General features: G+C 41.8%; 1 protein-coding gene and 1 long non-coding RNA gene across 2 annotated transcripts in view; both read right to left on the reverse strand.

The window, feature by feature from the left end:
• Positions 1 to 10,906: 10,906 nt before the first annotated feature.
• LOC308310188 lies at positions 10,907 to 11,822 on the reverse strand. Its single transcript, XR_013963471.1, has 3 exons — positions 11,685 to 11,822; positions 11,524 to 11,600; positions 10,907 to 11,245 (listed from the first exon to the last, which is right to left on the reverse strand). It is a non-coding gene; the product is annotated as an uncharacterized lncRNA (long non-coding RNA).
• Positions 11,823 to 16,937: 5,115 nt separating this feature from the next.
• Positions 16,938 to 18,122, reverse strand: part of eml6 (EMAP like 6) — a gene marked incomplete at its 5' end in the record, with an annotated part of 49,953 nt that continues 48,768 nt past the window's right edge. Inside the window, one exon of the mRNA XM_080758081.1 lies at positions 16,938 to 17,007. Coding sequence (XP_080614207.1) covers positions 16,983 to 17,007 — 25 coding nt within the window. The 3' untranslated portion in view covers positions 16,938 to 16,982. The remainder of the gene's footprint in view (positions 17,008 to 18,122) is intronic.

The following is an 18,122-nucleotide window of genomic DNA, read 5'->3' on the forward strand; positions in this document are numbered from 1 at the left end:
CGCTCTGCACAGTCAAGACTAGATTAAAAACCTCTATGACAAAAGGTCACCCGACAAAGTAAAGAGGGTGAGAAGAGAACCCCTCCACCCAACCCCTCGGCGTGGTCACGCCACCAGGGCGAGTTAATTGCACAACCAAACACTGTTGTATATACAGTATATTATGTACACGTATTAGAGGCTAGTATTTTATAGAGAAAGGCTTTATTATGTGATGGGAGTTTAATTGTGTTTAAGTGCTTTGCATTATATGAAATGTCTTGTCGTAGTTTACCGTTTTGCCTCATTCTAGTGTTGTTTTAACACCCACTGAGTATTTACTTTAATAAAGATTGTTATACATTTAAAACCCTCGTCTGTGGTCCTTCCAGGTTCGGACAACTTAGTCTTTTACTTAATTTCCATAATGTTTAGGCATTTTGAGCAAAGATCCCAGGAGGAGAGAGATACAAAAGTCAGAACACGAAAGTGAGGCAAGAGGAGACACATGGGTAGGGATGGAGCTCATTAATTTATATCGATAACGATCAGGCTTAGAGCAATTTATATTATTTTGAGGAAAGACAGGAGACAATAAACTCTGAACAGAACCAGTATCTACTGGGGCAATTGCCCCAATGGGGCAAATGCTAGGGCAATTGACCTTTTTACCAATAAAATATTAAAGAAACTGTTAACAGGTTAATATATGTTCCGCCACTTTAAAAGCGTAATTGAGTTTACCCAGATAGTGCTGGTTGGCATTTATTGATTCACCTCTTGATTATTCAAACATGAACGGGCCACTACGCTCAACAAGCCCAAAGCTTATTGATAACGGGTACTCAATAAGTTTAAGGATTTTTCCTGGTATCGCTCCATCCCTACACAGCTTATTGATAACGGGTACTCAAGTTTAAGGATTTTGTTCGGGTATCGAGCTCCATCGCTACACATGGGTATCAACGTTTTATTGCTCATGGTCAAGCGGTCCATGAGCTATGCCCGTTTAAAGTTTGAATTTTCAGTTGAGTGCTATAGCGCCACCTATTGGACAATGGTTGTGGGCTTTGTGTCCTCGCCGTTTGGCATTGCCCTCTAGGTTGTCCTGATCAGATGGGGTGATGGGAAATCAGGGCAAATCGTCATTTTCAAATTATTGGGAGCCCAAAAAAATAAAGGGCTACCATATTGCCAAGTTTGACGAAAACCCGACAGCACAGTTCAGCCAGAACTAACATTTTTGGTGGAAGGAGAAGAGAAAAATAAGGGACCAAGAGTCCCTTCAGACTTGGTCCCTAAATAGACTTGTAACCCAACTGTAGGGAGTACAAACACAGTAAAGAACCTGGGGGTTATCATCTATGAAAAGGAAACAATGAGCAGAAAATGAACCATGTAAATACAACAAATTGAGGGCACCGCAGGGAGTTGAACCCCGTTCTGGTAAACCAGGAGTACCACACCAGTGCCTTAGTTTTTGTTTATAATTTACAGGTCCAAATCAGTCATTAGTTTCAATTTTGCAATATAATTAAAAAAAAGAGAGAGCCTACACACTCAATTTGAATCTTGACTATAATGATAGCCATGCTTATGTCTTTATACAATTGAAAGCCGGAAGACTCACTCCACAAATACCTTAAGGAAAACTCCTCAGACATAAAGAAAATATTTTGTCATGCTCATAAAGTGCTGCAAAGTGCTAAAAGTGAAAAGTGCAGCAGAAAACGTTTGGGTCATAGGCCCATCGTCAATGCCAAAGTTTTAGCTGCAAATGGCAGCATAAATAAATCACATCAATACACACCACATAATGTGATGTTAACTGACACGATGAAGCTTGCACATTATAAGACATACATCACATCAACCAACATCACATACCTAGCCCTACCCTAACCCTAAGTTAATTATGTGATGTTGGGATGACATGATGAAGCCTTACTCACAAATGTGAAATGAGACAAGACATAAACACACATCACATACCGGGCCTGTGTTCATAGGTGATGTGGGCTTACGTAATGAAGCTTTACTCACAAATTAGATCTGATAATATAGCACGAACAATGGTCTTATGACCTAGATGTTTGCTGCTGCACTTTTCACTTCAAGCACTTTGAGCGCTTTATGAACATGAACAAAATAGATTTTCTTGGTCTCTGCCCAAGCAGTTGGCCTTTAGGTTTCCGTGGCGCAAGTATTTTTCTATCTAGTTGTCCCATGTAGGAAACATGGGGCAAGACTGTACAATTTATGCCATTTGTGGACGATTGACATAAATTATACGAGGTAGCAGCATTCTTTGCGCCCCAGTATTTGTCAGCAATATGAACATTAGTACACAACATGAACAGCAATAAACACAATTCATATGGCGCAATGCCAACAGACGTGAATGACGAGCTAGCCGCAATTGCTGTGAAAAATCACCTTTAAAAAAACCCACATAAATGCACATCACATATCGGCCTGTGTTCATATCTGATGTGAACTGACGTGATGACGCTTTACTGGTAAATTACATGAAACAGCTCCAAATGAGAAACTGTACTCGAGACATGACCCGACTCACCCGAGTCACACATACACTAGTGAAAAACTAGTGTCATAGATAGGAAATAAATAAATAAGAAATTACAATACAATAAAGCAAAATGCGATTAAAAACTCTGAGACCAAAAACAAATAACTTTATTAAAGCAAAGAAGAGAGAAAAGATGAAGGTTGGGTAAAAACCTTGTACGTCCAAAATGGTTACTTTTATGGACCAAAACAACTGATCCAATATTATTAATATAATAATCTGTGTTCCAATGTTATTATTTAGTCACAAGCTCTTGCTGATACTTCACTGGTTTGAAAAACAGAATACTACATGTTAAATATTCAATAATGGATTATCTTTGCCTCATGAGATTGGCCATTTGGTAGTTGTGTGTGACACTGTAGCATGACCAAGTAAGGAAATTAATTTACAAAAGGTTGAACTATGGAGATACAAGGTTTCTGCCCAACAGTCAAGGATAATAAACTACACTCACTTACCTTCAATATCAGCACTAAACAAAATACACACACCAACGAAGGAAGCAAATGACACAGCGGCCATCATTTGCTTCCTCTTGTTAGTGTACACAGACCTACAGCATAGTAAGCTGTAAACACAGTGTTAAGGGGCTACATGCTACCATAATGACATAAGACATAAAGCACACACCTCCACATCACATAAAACACTAGTGAAGAACTAGGGAAAGATAGGCAAGAAGAAAGAAATTACCTAAATAAAATAAAGCAAAATGCGATTAAAAACTATGACAACAAAAAATAAACTTTATTAAAGAATAGAGAGGAGACACAAGAGAACATACATTATGTGATGTGGATGTGGACAGACTTTACCCGTAAATTATGTTAAACGATAAATAAATCACATGCCTCCACAAACATCACATAACTGTGATGTGGACTGGCATTATACACACAAATTAAGTGAAATTATACATGGCGCGAAAGACAACCTATGGTATGGTAGCATGTAGCCCACTTAAACAAGCAGCAGGAATCAGACGGTTAACTAACCTTCACTGATAACAGCACCCAGCAGTGGCAACAGCATAGAGTTCACCCAGCAGTGGCAACAGCATAGAGTTCACACCTCCAGTCCGCTTCACTTTCTGAAATGGCAGGGGAAAAGAAAATTAGTTGTCGGCCTACAGGATGACATTTTGGAAGTCATAACAGTCACTGACAGAGCTGTGTCACCATTATTACACACATTCTAGGGCTATAATCTGCCTTGTGCAACCATTTCTTTTATGAAACCTAAAAGCTAAAAAGTTCTGTATGTAATTACCATGGGGGGCCTTCCGTCGCTCGGTTGAAGATAGCCGGTATTAATAGAGCCGCGTAGGTTGTATGGCACAATACGTCCCGAGCACCGTACGCCTCGTAATCTCAGGGAGCGTTCGTTGACACCGTTATTCGTTTCAGCCCAGCCGAGTAGACACTCTATTATCAATACCAGCCATCTCCTGAAGACTGCAGCCAAGGTCACCGCATGACACAAAGGTCACATGATCAACCTGTAAGACACAAACATACACCAACATTACTCTTTATCCAGATATTATACATTGTAGAAAACACATCTTTAGGAAATTCTTGCATTTTTCTTTTGCAACCAGATCTTATTTTAATGATGTTAGAGACAAAAAACACTTTCCTGGGGTTTTTATGCGTTTAGATATTTCAGTATTTCAAAGAGTCCATGATGTCATCATGGACACTGGGCTCACTTCCTTCCTGGACTAAATGTTGTCTCAGTAAGACAGCCCTCCCCCTATCCACAAGGAGGAGCAGTGGCCCAAAGCATTGTGGGAATTGTAGTTCAGGAAGGAAGTGAGCCCGGTGTCCATGACATCATGGAGTCCATGGACACTTTGAAATACTAAAATATCTAAAAACACATAAAAACCCCAGGAAAGTGTGTCTCAAAAATCATTCAAATAAGATCTGGTTGCAAAAGGGGTGAAGTGTCTGAGCCACAGTTACAACTTGTTTTACCATTATGTACTAAAGTAAAAGGGTATGGCATCAAAATGCACTTAAAAAATGACCAAATGTAGCTCATTACACAGAAATGTCCCATATCAAATGTTTGAAAGAAAAATTAATCTGAAAATAGCAGAACTACAATCTCACAATGAATTGCATCACAATGCATTGTGAGATTGTAGATCAGCTACTTCCAAATGGCCAAAATGTGGTTGTAGCTAGCCCAGTGGTAAATGGTGTAGCCAATGTAGCCAAAGGGATATTTTTTTTTAATAATCCAAGTCTACAAAACAACTAGTAGTGTCCAAATAAAATATAAAAGTACAATATATTGTCCACAGTACTTCAGTAGATGTAATTATTTACTTTCCACCTGTTTGTTTGTTTGTTTGTTTGTTTATTTGTTTGTGTCTCAAAAAGTACCAACACATTCCTCATATTGTTGTCCTTTTAGAGTCACAATAAACAACCAACAGTCCTTCTAACAACACTAATATTAAAAAAAACAACAGAGTTAATGTTGGCTAACAACCATGCGGTTCTAAAACAAACCTTACCTTGTTGCAGCTACGCCCCAAACACACTGCTACGGAACGCGTGCGGTTCCATTTTAAATCATAAGCCCCGACTACTGTATCCGGGTCTAGACCGTCGGTCATTGGTCCGTCAGAGTGTATGGATCACAGCTGTGTGGAAGGAAGCCGCACGCATGCGCGCGCGCGCGCGCACACACGCACGCACACACGACTGACAGACAGACAGACAGACAGTTGATGGACAGTTCAACATAATTAATCGGTTCACATTGCTGTCGGTCGGAGGAGGAGGAGGAGGAGGAGGAGGAGGATTTGCTGTGGTGAACGGAATGTTAGTCAAGTCAGTTACAGTTCCCACTGGGATTTCCTGACAGTGTGGGAGGGTGCCCCACTCCTGGGGAGGGAGTTGGCTGAGATCCAGGAAGGTGTTGCTGGCTGCAATGAATAAAGGTTGGGTTTTGGTTGGTATGTCTATCTATTAGTAAAGTAAATGAGGTGGTTGAATGGAGTGATAATAGTAGGCTTCAGGTTTTTTCATGATTTTTCTATTTTTTTTATCGTTGAAAATCATGAAAAACAACATAAGTATGTAGGCTATATTAAAAAAATGATGAAAATCTGTTTTTTCGGCGACATATACGTCGAACCAATCATGATCGACTTAATACTACTCATGTAGGCCTATAGCTTAATCGAGAAGCACATCTTTGGAGGTTATACATCAACGAAAAACAGTGGGAAGTGGGAATTCATTGGTATAGAAGGAATAACCTGGGGGAGAAATGGAGCAGAGGACAAACCTAATGAAATGTTGTCCAGCAGGGGGCATGGGTTTACCCAGGCTAGGACAAACCGTCACTAAAGAATGTCACGGTGTGCAGTTTTTGGTTTGCCATAAATGAGCAGTTGGACGATGGGCGGCATTATATCTGTATCTAAACATGACATTATATGAGTCATCATCTTTGTGCTGCAATTATGGAAGTACAGTGGTGCAAAAAAGTGCATTTTTTACTTACTCTGTCACACGTACGTAAAAGTCCGGAATTCAAAATGTACTTGATTAAAAGTACAAAATAAGTATTGGTATCAAAAAGACCTTAACGTTCTAAAAGTAGAAAGTACTTTACATTATGTGAATGTCTCATTTCAAGTTTTCAAAATTTGAAAATAGCTGATCTGCAAGCTCACAGTGCGTCGCACCACCACACACTGTGAGCTTGTAGATCGGCTTGTTTCAAATGATCTAAATGTATTCATATAAGTCTGAAATCATCTCTCATTGGGGGTCCTTAGCATATATTTTCAAATGGGGGGGTCCGCGGGCTATAATTAGTGCCAATTTAGGGGTCCTTTACATGAAAAAAGTTTGGGAACCACTGCTTTAAAAACCATGATAATATGAGTCATCTCTGCTGTGCTGTAATTACCGGGTGGTATCCATGAGAGTGAGGTTGAGTCTAAGGACCCCAAAACCGAGCCCCATGGTACGCCATGACTGGAGGACATTCTCCACAAGCCCTGAACTACAGGCCAGATACACAACGGAGTTCAAGGACCTCATTCACATACAGGATGTGAGGGAGGAACCGGGCACAGGGTACACGAAGTTCATGGAAGCACACGAGGCTGCAACAGCGAGGTGTGTACCGATGATGCAGAGGACCAGAGGCCCCACTAGATCGAAACATCCAGATGTCATCGCAGCACGTCAGAGAATAGAGGAAGCACGTCGAGCATGCGATCAAGAACCATCCGCAGAGCAGCGCGAGACACTGAAGGAGGCCAAGCGTCTTCTCTTCGCCGAGTACGATACCATCAAGGGTGAGGAGCTGATGCAAAAAGTCCGCAGGGTGGAAGCTGCTCATGGGGAATTCCAGTACAGCGAGTCATGGAAGGTGATCAATGAGATGTGTGGAAGGAAAAGACCGAAAGAGGGACAGGTGGCAGGAAACAGCCCAGAAGAGAGAGTGACCTCCTGGCTAACTCACTTCAGGAACCTCCTCGGCACACACCAGACAGTGGAAGGTGCTGAGAGGGAAATGCCTGCAGTCCTAGAGGATCTCAACATTGATGACGGCCCTTTCACAGCAGGAGAGTTTGCCAAGGTCAAAGCCTCCCTGAAGCAAGGGAGGTGCTGGACCTGACGGCATTCCACCTGAGGTAGTCAAGAACTGCAATCTTGATGAAGTCATCTTGGAGATCTGCAACCAGGCTCTATTGGGAAACATCATGCCAGAAATATGGTCTCTCTCTCACATCATCCCAGTACCAAAATCTGGAGATCTGTCAAAACCTGACAACTACCGTGGTATCAGCCTGACCTGTCATAGCAAAAATGTTCAGCGCGCCGTTTTTCATTTTTGAGGATTTGAAAAAAATGACGAAATGACAAAAACGATGGGTTATAGCCCATGTTTTTTGAAATTTCGGAAAAAAAAGTTAGCCTCGTTTCTCATCATTTTGGACCATGGGCTATAGCCCATATCGTACGGCATACTATAGCGCGCCGTTTTTCATCATTTTTGAGGATTTGAAAAAAATGCCGAAATGACAAAAACGATGGGTTATAGCCCATGTTTTTTGAAATTTTGAAAAAAAAAGTTAGCCTCGTTTCTCATCATTTTGGACCATGGGCTATAGCCCATATCGTACGGCATACTATAGCGCGCCGTTTTTCATCATTTTTGAGGATTTTAAAAAAATGACGAAATGACAAAAACGATGGGTTATAGCCCATGTTTTTTGAAATTTCAAAAAAAAAGTTAGCCTCGTTTCTCATCATTTTGGACCATGGGCTATAGCCCATATCGTACGGCATACTATAGCGCGCCGTGATATGGCTGACTGAGTAAAATAAAACAATCTACCTGAAAATAGATAGCTATAAGTGAAGAGCAATTTCCGCAATTTCCTCAATTTCCATTTCCACCATTTCCGCAATTTCCACCATTTCCGCAATTTCCATTTCCAATTATGTCAGGGAATGGGGATACACAGTAATTTGCATTGCATCTCCCCCCCCCCCCCCCCCCCAAGCTTTTATTTTCGTTCGAGTAATAGTACAACTCTAATAGTATTACTTATAATAATGTAATTAAAGATAACTTCATTCAGATTTATTTATTTTTATTTCATTTTCCAGATTTTTTTTTTTTTTTTTAGATTTTCATTGGTGGGCCAGTCATAATGGTCCCGCGGGCCTGATGTGGCCCGCGGGCCTGAGGTTGAGTATCACTGCACTAGGCTACTGCAATGTTACAGCCGTAACGCTGCCCAAAACAAAAGTATACGCCGAGTTTAACTTATGCATTTACATTTTCGTAACACTATGTCTTCCAGCACTGTAAAATCTAAATGTTGAAAGTCATGCAACAAACATCCAATTTACACAAGAAAGAACAAACACAAATACAAAGAATATAAATGTAGCCTACAGTCAAGTTTAATATAATACAAAGATGTTGGCATATGACACTGATGTGAACCTGTACTTTATGAACAAAAGCACAACATGATGATAATATACAATGAGATAAGATTACATATTTATATAAAGTGCAATAAAAATAAATGCAACACAGTGAAGACCTGAACACTTACTAGACCCCAACGTACAGGGGTCTTCAACAGGGGGCGTCCTCAGGGTGTCAGAAATTCTGGGGGATGGAGTTTTAGACCAACCATCCCGATTCTCGGGGGAACATTGGCAGGGAATAGCAGATCTATAAGAGCAGATTTCAACGTGCGGCGCCATCCATGTTTTGGCCATGTCGTGACGTCATTTATGCATCCTACCTGGGTCAGTCCCCCTCCCCCATTCTGAATTCCCATAGACTTGTTTAATAATTTAATAAATAAGAACTGTATTCCAAATTAAACCAAAGAGCATGGCGGTTTGATTAATATGGATATGAAGTATCAACTGACTGCGAAAAAACACTAACACACTAATATTACACACCGACAAATTAGTAAACATTTCGCCAGAAACGGACTGTATCAAAAATGAATGACTATCGTAAACGATACAGAGCCACGTACCTGACAATATCGCCAGGACAGTTTATTTTTGGACCACAATTCTTATGAGATGATTCTGAGATGATCCAATTTTATTGACGTCTGGACTTCGGTACTCTATTGGCGTAGCAGAATTGGCTCAAGAGACTAAAAGCCCAATATCTCACCAGACCCGTGGCGGAAATTACCCTTTAGGCTAGTGGATAAGATGCTTCCCAGCGTACGTGGGAGACCTGGGGTTCGAATGCCGGGTGTTGCATAGACGAAAATGGTGTCCAGGCTACTGTGCAACATAGGTACAGAACACACCTCTTCTGCCTACACCAAACTATCAGCTATGTCCTTCCTAAAAAGGTCTGCATATAAAAATAGTAATAAAACCAGTCACCCTTCAGTCTGATTTGTGACAACACCTCTGGATCACTGTAGATTCTTTCTACAGAAATGTCTTCTTGCGCACACACAACAAAGTCACACCAATGCAAGCCTGACATTAGGAGCTGGCCTTGAACTTGGTTAAACGTGAACTGTGTGGAGGTTTGCGCAAGGTCAGACTGACACTGTACGGGCCCTATATATATGTTCTGTTCCATACTGTACAGTCATATGGTACTACTGTACATGTCCAGCTGATACGCAGCGCGGGAAAGCCCCCGCGCACTCGCACGGAGAGAGAGATAAAAAGTGCCACTTCAGAAACTTAACCGACAGCTATCTCCTGTACCCTTGACACAGTCATATATGTGTGTGTGTGTGTGTGTGTGTGTGTGTGTGTGTGTGTGTGTGTGTGTGTGTGTGTGTGTCATGGTCATGTACTTGCAGTCTACATAGCTAGATAAATTGGGACACTTGAACTCTACCAAACCGAAAGGTGGGTACTCAGAAGGATCGAAAACCTTGCCATCAGGAGAGGCTGCCAGCCAGGGAGCATCAGGGTGAATCACAAGGCCACACGGGTGATAATTGATGTTCTTCCTCTTGGCATACTCCATTGCTGCCTCCATCTCCATCGCCAGGCCCCTCTTCATGTCAGCTGTTTGTACGGTGCCCCTCAGAATTCTTGTAGCCAAATTAGTAGCTGAAGTCTGCCCCCTAACATGGCACGCCTCTCGAAACCTGTAGGTAGTGCAACAGTTCATATAATCACAGGGTCATCTTATGAGCTTGTAGATCAGCTGTTTTTGGTATTGTTGTGGTGATTTCTTTATACGTCCGTGATTAGACATAGTAACGCCCCGCCTGCCTCTGAGGTGGTGGAAAGCCTGGGTGAGGGCGATATTATATAATACAAGAGAATGACAGCTTGGCACGCGCAACAGTAACTTTTTTTTAAAAAGAGGCAAACATTATTGTACTGTAAAAAGGTATCTTTTCCCTTGATCTTTATCTTTTTAGTATTAGTACTATTAGACAGAAATCATTATGATTATTATGATCATCCAAATCAAATCATAGTTGTTCAATCAATTATTAAATCAAAGCAAACTGTACAAACAATATTGGTTTGCCTATTAGTTACAAGTTACTGTCGCGTAAGTTACTGTCGCGTGGCAGGCAGGCGTTACCATGTCTAATCACGGACGTAGAAAGAAATCACACTTGATTGAGAAAGTATTAAATAGGGCTTAGAAAGAAATATAGTTCTTGGTATTCTAATTTAAAAGTAAAAAAACGTTAAGCGTTAATAAAATATTCAATAGTTTCCATACCTGGAAGAGGTCAGTCTTTGCTTGCGCAGCGTCTTCCACTCCGAACTGGCACTCTGCTCCGTTGTTGCTTCCTCAATTTTCTGAGCTGTAGGAAACGTGACCTGAAGAGACTTGATGTGAAGTTCTTCATGTTCACTTAGGACAAAGTCTGGTCTGGTCTGGTCAAGTCTATAATCATCCAGGGGGAGTGGGGGGAATGGTGGAGCATCTTCATGATGCAGTATGTAGCGTGTTTTCACTGGGGGGTGTTGGTAGGACAGAACACTTCCAGCCTGGACAGGTCCAAATCGGGAGTGAACCAAGGGACTATCTGCAGACATCCCCATGGTGCAGACTAATGGCCTGGACAGGGGGTCAAAGTTCTTGTATGCCTCATCAACCTTGAGCACAGACAGGTCAATGAGAGGTCCAGCAAGAGCCTTGTAGAGTGTGCTTCTGTAACACAGATGAGTGACACTAGTTGGTCAACACATTTTCTACACTCCATTTTCTAGACTCAAGAACTTTGTAGGAAGTATTTCTGCACACGTACAGGGACAGGTGTGTCGTAGCAGGCAACCAGTGCAAATAATGAGACAAAAAGGAGATTGATATACAGTGCATCCGGAAAGTATTCACACTCCTTCTAGTTAGGTAAAATTAGCTTAACAAAATAATCTTGTCATTGTTTATGATTGTCAGTAGACGTAAAACAGCAGTACATAATTACATACCGAATTCCTCCTTCCGATGTTCTTGTCTTCGATGGCTTCATGATGGTCATTTGGCCGACTGGACCGGGTTTAAGCCCCTATGAGTTAATTCAGGAGTGCTTAGATTTATGCTAAAATATGACATAACAAAAATAAATATATATATACCATATTTAACTCACCATGGTTCTTGGCTTATGCCACTGTTGCTCAGTTTCAGTGCAGCTGTGGACGGGGGGGACAACTTTGGCACCTGTCTCTGAGTAGTGAGCAGACTGCAGCAGGAGTGCAACGATGTGGTTGCAAAGTGCAGTTCCAGCGACACACGAACACTGATGCCGAGTCATTATGACTGGCTTTGAATGTTTCAGGACAATCTGAACATTAAAGGGAGGGAAAAAAAGAGGGAAAATTAAATTAGAAAAAATAGATTGAATTTGAATGTTTCAAATATCTTTTGGTAACACATGAGACAATGAGACAATGATAACCCAGCAGTAACTTACCTGTTGAAGACTGCTTTGATACTTACATAATAATTGAGAAGACATACCATGTAGAGAGAACACTGCCATGAACAGGCTTTGAACGAAGAACAAGTTAAAGAACATGCAATCAACAGAAAAATAGGCCATGAACGGGCCATTAACAGAAAGCTAGGCTGTGAATGGGCCATAAACGGCAACGCAGGCAGTTGACAAAAGTCAATAACTAACACCACAAGGGCTCCAGAGTGCACCCATTTTGGGGATAACATGCACCCAAAAATCTGTACAGTGCAACTACAAATTTGACTTGGTCACACTAGTGCACCTTACATTCAGCAGGTATGTCTATGTGTAGGTGCATCTTTAACAGGGGGTCCAGGAACCCTAGGGGGTCCGACTCCTCAGGGTTTCTACATGGGAGCTGTCAAATCTTTGTGCGATAGGAACCTTTCATTTTAATGTATTTTACCCTTGTATTTCCTCTGAGGGGAGCATTAGCTGAAATAGCAGATCTACAGGCTCGATAACACTCGCACCGTGAGATGTTGTGAGCTTGTAGATCAGCTATTTTCAGCAAAGAGGTTTGTTTGTTGTAGGGGGCACAAAAAAGCAGACTAAGAACACGTTTTTGAGGATTTAAGTTGTTAACTGTCTGAAAATATGAATGTTATATTTGTGTAGTGTAGTGCTGTCAAATAAATCTATGAAGCTATCTATGAAAATGTTTAATCTGCAACACAATTTTATACAATACTGTATGTAGTGGGGGCCTCATTGGCCTGAAAAACGTTGAAGACTCCTTAACTAAATGCTGTACTGGTGATGTCTTATGTACATGAAAAAGATGGGTGCACCAGTGCAACCAACTAAAACGTTAGTCTGGAGCCCTAACCCAACACTGCACCATCCCTAGATTTCACCCTACACTCAAACTGTGAGGCTTCTCGTTCTTCTTCAGTGACCTGTAGCAACAGGCTCTGATGCTGACTTCTCCTGTCAGCTTGTCTTTATTTGAAACTGTCAGACAATGACAATGACAAAATGCAGGTGTCAGACGCAAGGCAGGTGTCAGACACAAGGCAGGTGGTGTCAGACACAAGGCAGGTGTCAGGCACAAGGCAGGTGTCAGACACAAGGCAGGTGTCAGACACAAGTCAGGTGTCAGACACAAGGCAGGTGTCAGACACAAGGCAGGTGTCAGGCACAAGGCAGGTGTCAGACCCAAGTCAGGTGTCAGGCACAAGGCAGGTGTCAGACACAAGGCAGGTGTCAGACACAAGTCAGGTGTCAGACACAAGGCAGGTGTCAGACACAAGGCAGGTGTCTTGAACGCAGCCCAGTGAGGGGCATATGTCGACCCCGCGCCCCCCCCCCACCCCCTCCTGGTGCTGCGGGCGGCCATCTTGGATCCTAAACACAGTATAATGAAAACAACGTAGACAGTTTGTGTAGCTATATATATTTATGTTCATATATAGACACTCTGAGACAACTCGTGATACAAAGACATTTCAATAAAAAATAAACACGTCAATAAAGACATCTTCTACACGCACACGTATGCACACACACACACACACACAGACACGCATGCACACACGCACTCACACACACACAGACACGCATGCACACACGCACTCACTCACACACACACAGACACGCATGCACACGCGCACTCACACACACAGACACATGCATGCATGCGCAAAATTGTGCATGCACACACGCACTCACACACACAGACACATGCACGCACACACACCAACACGCACGCGCGCACACACATGCGCACACAGAAACACGCACGCGTGCAGCCGTGCACACACAGAAACATGCACCTACGCACGTGCGCGCACACACACACACACACACACACACACACACATACACGTTACTATCAAGTCACAGGTTCAATTCCTACAACAACAAAGTGTCTATCAACATTTATCAACCCTTTAGTCCCACCCAGTTTTAAGCTTCATTTGCATTTTTGTCATAAATTATTATTATTAATTAATATTATTATTATTTGTATGTCCGATCAGACCCACATGTTCACTGTTCAGATACAGTTCAACAAGGAATATAATAGTTATCTATCTATATATCTAACTGTTAGACATCTATACCTATAGCGGTTGGATATCCATTAATCAGATCTATTTAATTGTTATAGATTCCTATCTAATATATAATCGTCAGATGTCTATTTAATTGTGAGATATCTATTTAAAACGGGTAAATATAACTATTTAATTGTGAGATATCTATTTAAGCATGGTAAATATATCTATTTAATTGTGAGATATCTATTTAAACGGGTAAATAACTAAATATATCTATTTAATTGTGAGATATCTATTTAAACAGGTAAATATATCCGTTTAATTGTCAGACATTCCCATCCAATAGATATCTCTAATCATAGAATAGAATACATTGAATCTTCTCTTTGTATTTATAACCAAGTAACAGATAGTATGTATTAATGTGTTAGATATCTACCTAACAGAATCGAGCACCAAAGTCTGACGTAACTGTCCAAGGCGCACCCAGCGATCGTAAATCATTTGTGATTTTGTATTGCATCGCTGAATTTGTTTTAGCTGGTTGTTCTGCTAGCTAAAGACTGTGGGCTAGGCCTGTGTGGTGTCGTTCCACTTCCGGAGGCCCCGCCCCTTCCTGTTTAACCCGGAAGGACAACAAGCTCCATAGAGTGGGCCTGGACCTTAGAGTATATATGAATAGAGACGGCACCCAGAGGAAACCCTGAGGCGAAATGGACATAGTGGCCGAGTGAAGGTATTGCAGCCTAGCCCCAAACACATGAACGCGCTGTCCGTTGACATTGTACACGTTCACGACGGACGCACGCTCGTGCGCGTTCAACGGTAGCGCGTTCATGTGTTTGGGGCCACTCACCATTGCAATCCGTCCCAGAATGCACTCTGTTCCTACCAGGAAGGAGGAGTGAAATCGCCTCATGCGCTACTGAGCAACTTAATGCAAGTGGATGGGAGGAGAACTCGGGTGCCGTCTCTATTCATATATACTCTAAGTGTGGGCTAGGCCTGTGTGGTGTCGTTCCACTTCCAGAGGCCCCGCCCCTTCCTGTTTAACCCGGAAGGACAACAAGCTCCAAAGAGTGGGCCTGGACGGGCGGGCAGCAAAGGAGTTCATCTACGCTCTCCCGCCGTTCCGAAAGGCAGTTACCCTTAAGACTAAGATAATCATAATGTTTTAATGACAGACGTAGTCACTACGTGTCCCAAGAAACTATAGCTAGCCTAGCCGCCCAGTCTGCTGCGCTCTGGGAGAACAGAGCAGGTGATTTCTATGTTTTCATTAGGTGTTTTCCGATATCGTGATTAAAGCAAGAAACGGTCCGTGGTATAATTGTTCATATGGCGTCCAATAAGAAATGTGCTCCAAAAACAGAAACAAATGATCCCGGCGGTTTCACTCACATGTGATGTGAAGAATCAACTGACGGTGAGAACACGTTAAAGTTACCGAGAACACATTAAAGTTACCGAGAACACGTTAAAGTTACCGAGAACACGTTAAAGTTACAGAGAACACGTCATAAGTTACCGCCGCTGAATTAGTTACATATTCTGCAGAAATAGACTGCGATATTGTTACGACAGTGGTTCCCAAAGTGGGGTCCAGGGACCACCAGGGGTCCTTGAGGGAGTTCCAGGGGGTCCCCAGCTAAATGATAGTTAGGAACCAAATGGACCACATTTTGTACACTCTCAGAGTTAAATTAACATTGATTTTACAATATAAATTGGGGGTTCCAGAGAAAGGAATGCCATTAAATGGGGGGTCCGTAGCCCTAATGCATGTCAAACTGGGGGTCCTTGAAATGAAGCGGGTTGAGAATCACTGCTAAATCTTCTCTTAAAGGTTTTATGACATTCATTTTCATTTATTTTTGTTTTTCTTTTTTCTTTTAGGTTTTATGACCTCAATTACACCCAAAAAACCTGAACTTTGAACATTCAGTGGATTTTCTGTGGTCTGAAGTTTTCTTTGGGGTTTGGAAGCCTTTTGAGCTACAATGAAAACAGGCAAACACAGTGAAAACAGTGACATCTGCTGGCAAATCCCATTGACATATATGGGATTTGCAGGCTCTTACATCACAAACTGCCGGCAAATCAGAGCACCTGTTAGAGCCAGAAAACCCCAGATCACAGAAAATCTACTGAATGTTAAAAGTTCATGTTTTTTGGGTGCAATTGAGATTAGAAAACCTAAAAAGAATAAGAACAATTCCAAAACCTTTTTTTTAATGTCACAATCCCTTTAAGGGGGTCCCTGGCACATCTTTTCTGCAGGGCTAATTGGTGTGGATTTGGGGGTCCCTGACATGGAAATATTTGGGAACCAACTGGTCTATCTCTGCAGAATACGTAACTAATTTGGCGGCGAGACAGTTGGTTTATTTTTTATCACCACGACGGGTGGCTTCATCACGAGACTAGGACTCTACGATGTTAGTCTCCACGTCCGCGAACCGCCCAGGGAATGGACGAGAGAGACGTCAGGACTTCTGCACTCTGATTTGTCAATCTGTTAACGGCAAAACGTGTATATACCGTCAAAGTGTCTTTGAGCAAGGCGTGTGAACCGTCACTCAACTTCTGGATAACAAAGAAGTCATATTCACCCAAAGTACTCGTAGTAACTATGCAAGTAGTACTATCAGTAGTGGTGTAAGTACTCCAGGCATGTGATGTAATCAGTATTACTAGATGTAATATAATATAATCAGTACTTAATTAATATTAAATGCAGCATCGAGGACTCCCAAACGCAGACTCCTGGACCAATCACCATCGAGGACTCAGAAAACGAAGACTCCTGGACCAATCATCTTCCTCCAAGCATCCTCCTCCTCCTCTGGTCGCCATGGTTACTGGGTCGCCATGGTTACTGGGTCGTCATGGTTACTGGGTCGTCATGGTTACTGGGTCGTCATGGTTACTGGCATTTCCACACAAACAAGCTGCGTGGAACAGAACGACATAGCGACAGTTTGAACCGACGCACTCTCACTCCCCAACATGCATAGACTATATGAACACCGCCCCTCTGAGGACGACCTGGAGAGCCAGTCGCTACGAAACAAACGCCCACCAAGGGTTTTACTGGGCAGAGAAATCTAGTAAGAGAGTGGCGACAACTATAGCGTTGACTCCCATCCAATGGAATGAGGAAGTTCTATCTCAATGGGATAGTTCCAATGTTTGGAACTATAGCCCATAGGACACTGCTTTGTCTCAATGGGATAGTTCCAAAGTGTGGAACTATAGCCCATAGGACACCGCTTTGTCTCAATGGGATAGTTCCAATGTGTGGAACTATAGCCCATAGCACCCCGCTAGTCCACAGAAGACATGTAAATATGAAATGTTAACAATACATCTACTGATGCACTAAGAAACCACACTAAGAAACCACAGAAGACTGATGTAGCTAGGTGTAATGTTAGAGACCACAGAAGACATGTAAATATGAAATAAATGTTTAAACATGTAGCTAGGTGTAATGTTAGAGACCACAGAAGACATGTAAATATGAAATAAATGCTTAAACATGTAGTTAGGTGTAATGTTAGAGTCCACAGAAGACATGTAAATATGAAATAAATGCTTAAACATGTAGCTATACGTGTAATGTTACAGTCCACAGAAGACATGTAAATATGAAATAAATGCTTAAACATGTAGCTAGGTGTAATGTTAGAGACCACAGAAGACATGTAAATATGAAATAAATGCTTAAACATGTGGCTAGGTGTAATGTTAGAGACCACAGAAGACATGTAAATATGAAATAAATGCTTAAACATGTAGCTAGGTGTAATGTTAGAGACCACAGAAGACATGTAAATATGAAATAAATGCTTAAACATGTAGCTAGGTGTAATGTTAGAGGCCACAGAAGTGAACCTTTTCAAGCCTGTTTTCTCAACTCTGTTTCTCTCCAAGACATTACTCTATAAGCCATATCTCCAAAACTGGTGGGTCAAACTGAACAACCAATATGTCAATTTGAAGCTATGATTCCCTGCTTTCACATGACATGCAAATGAAATCCAATGGCAGTACCTCAGTCAAA

The sequence above is a fragment of the Protomyctophum bolini genome (assembly GCF_963924005.1).
Source record: "Protomyctophum bolini genome assembly, chromosome: 3".
Lineage (NCBI taxonomy): Eukaryota > Metazoa > Chordata > Actinopteri > Myctophiformes > Myctophidae > Protomyctophum > Protomyctophum bolini.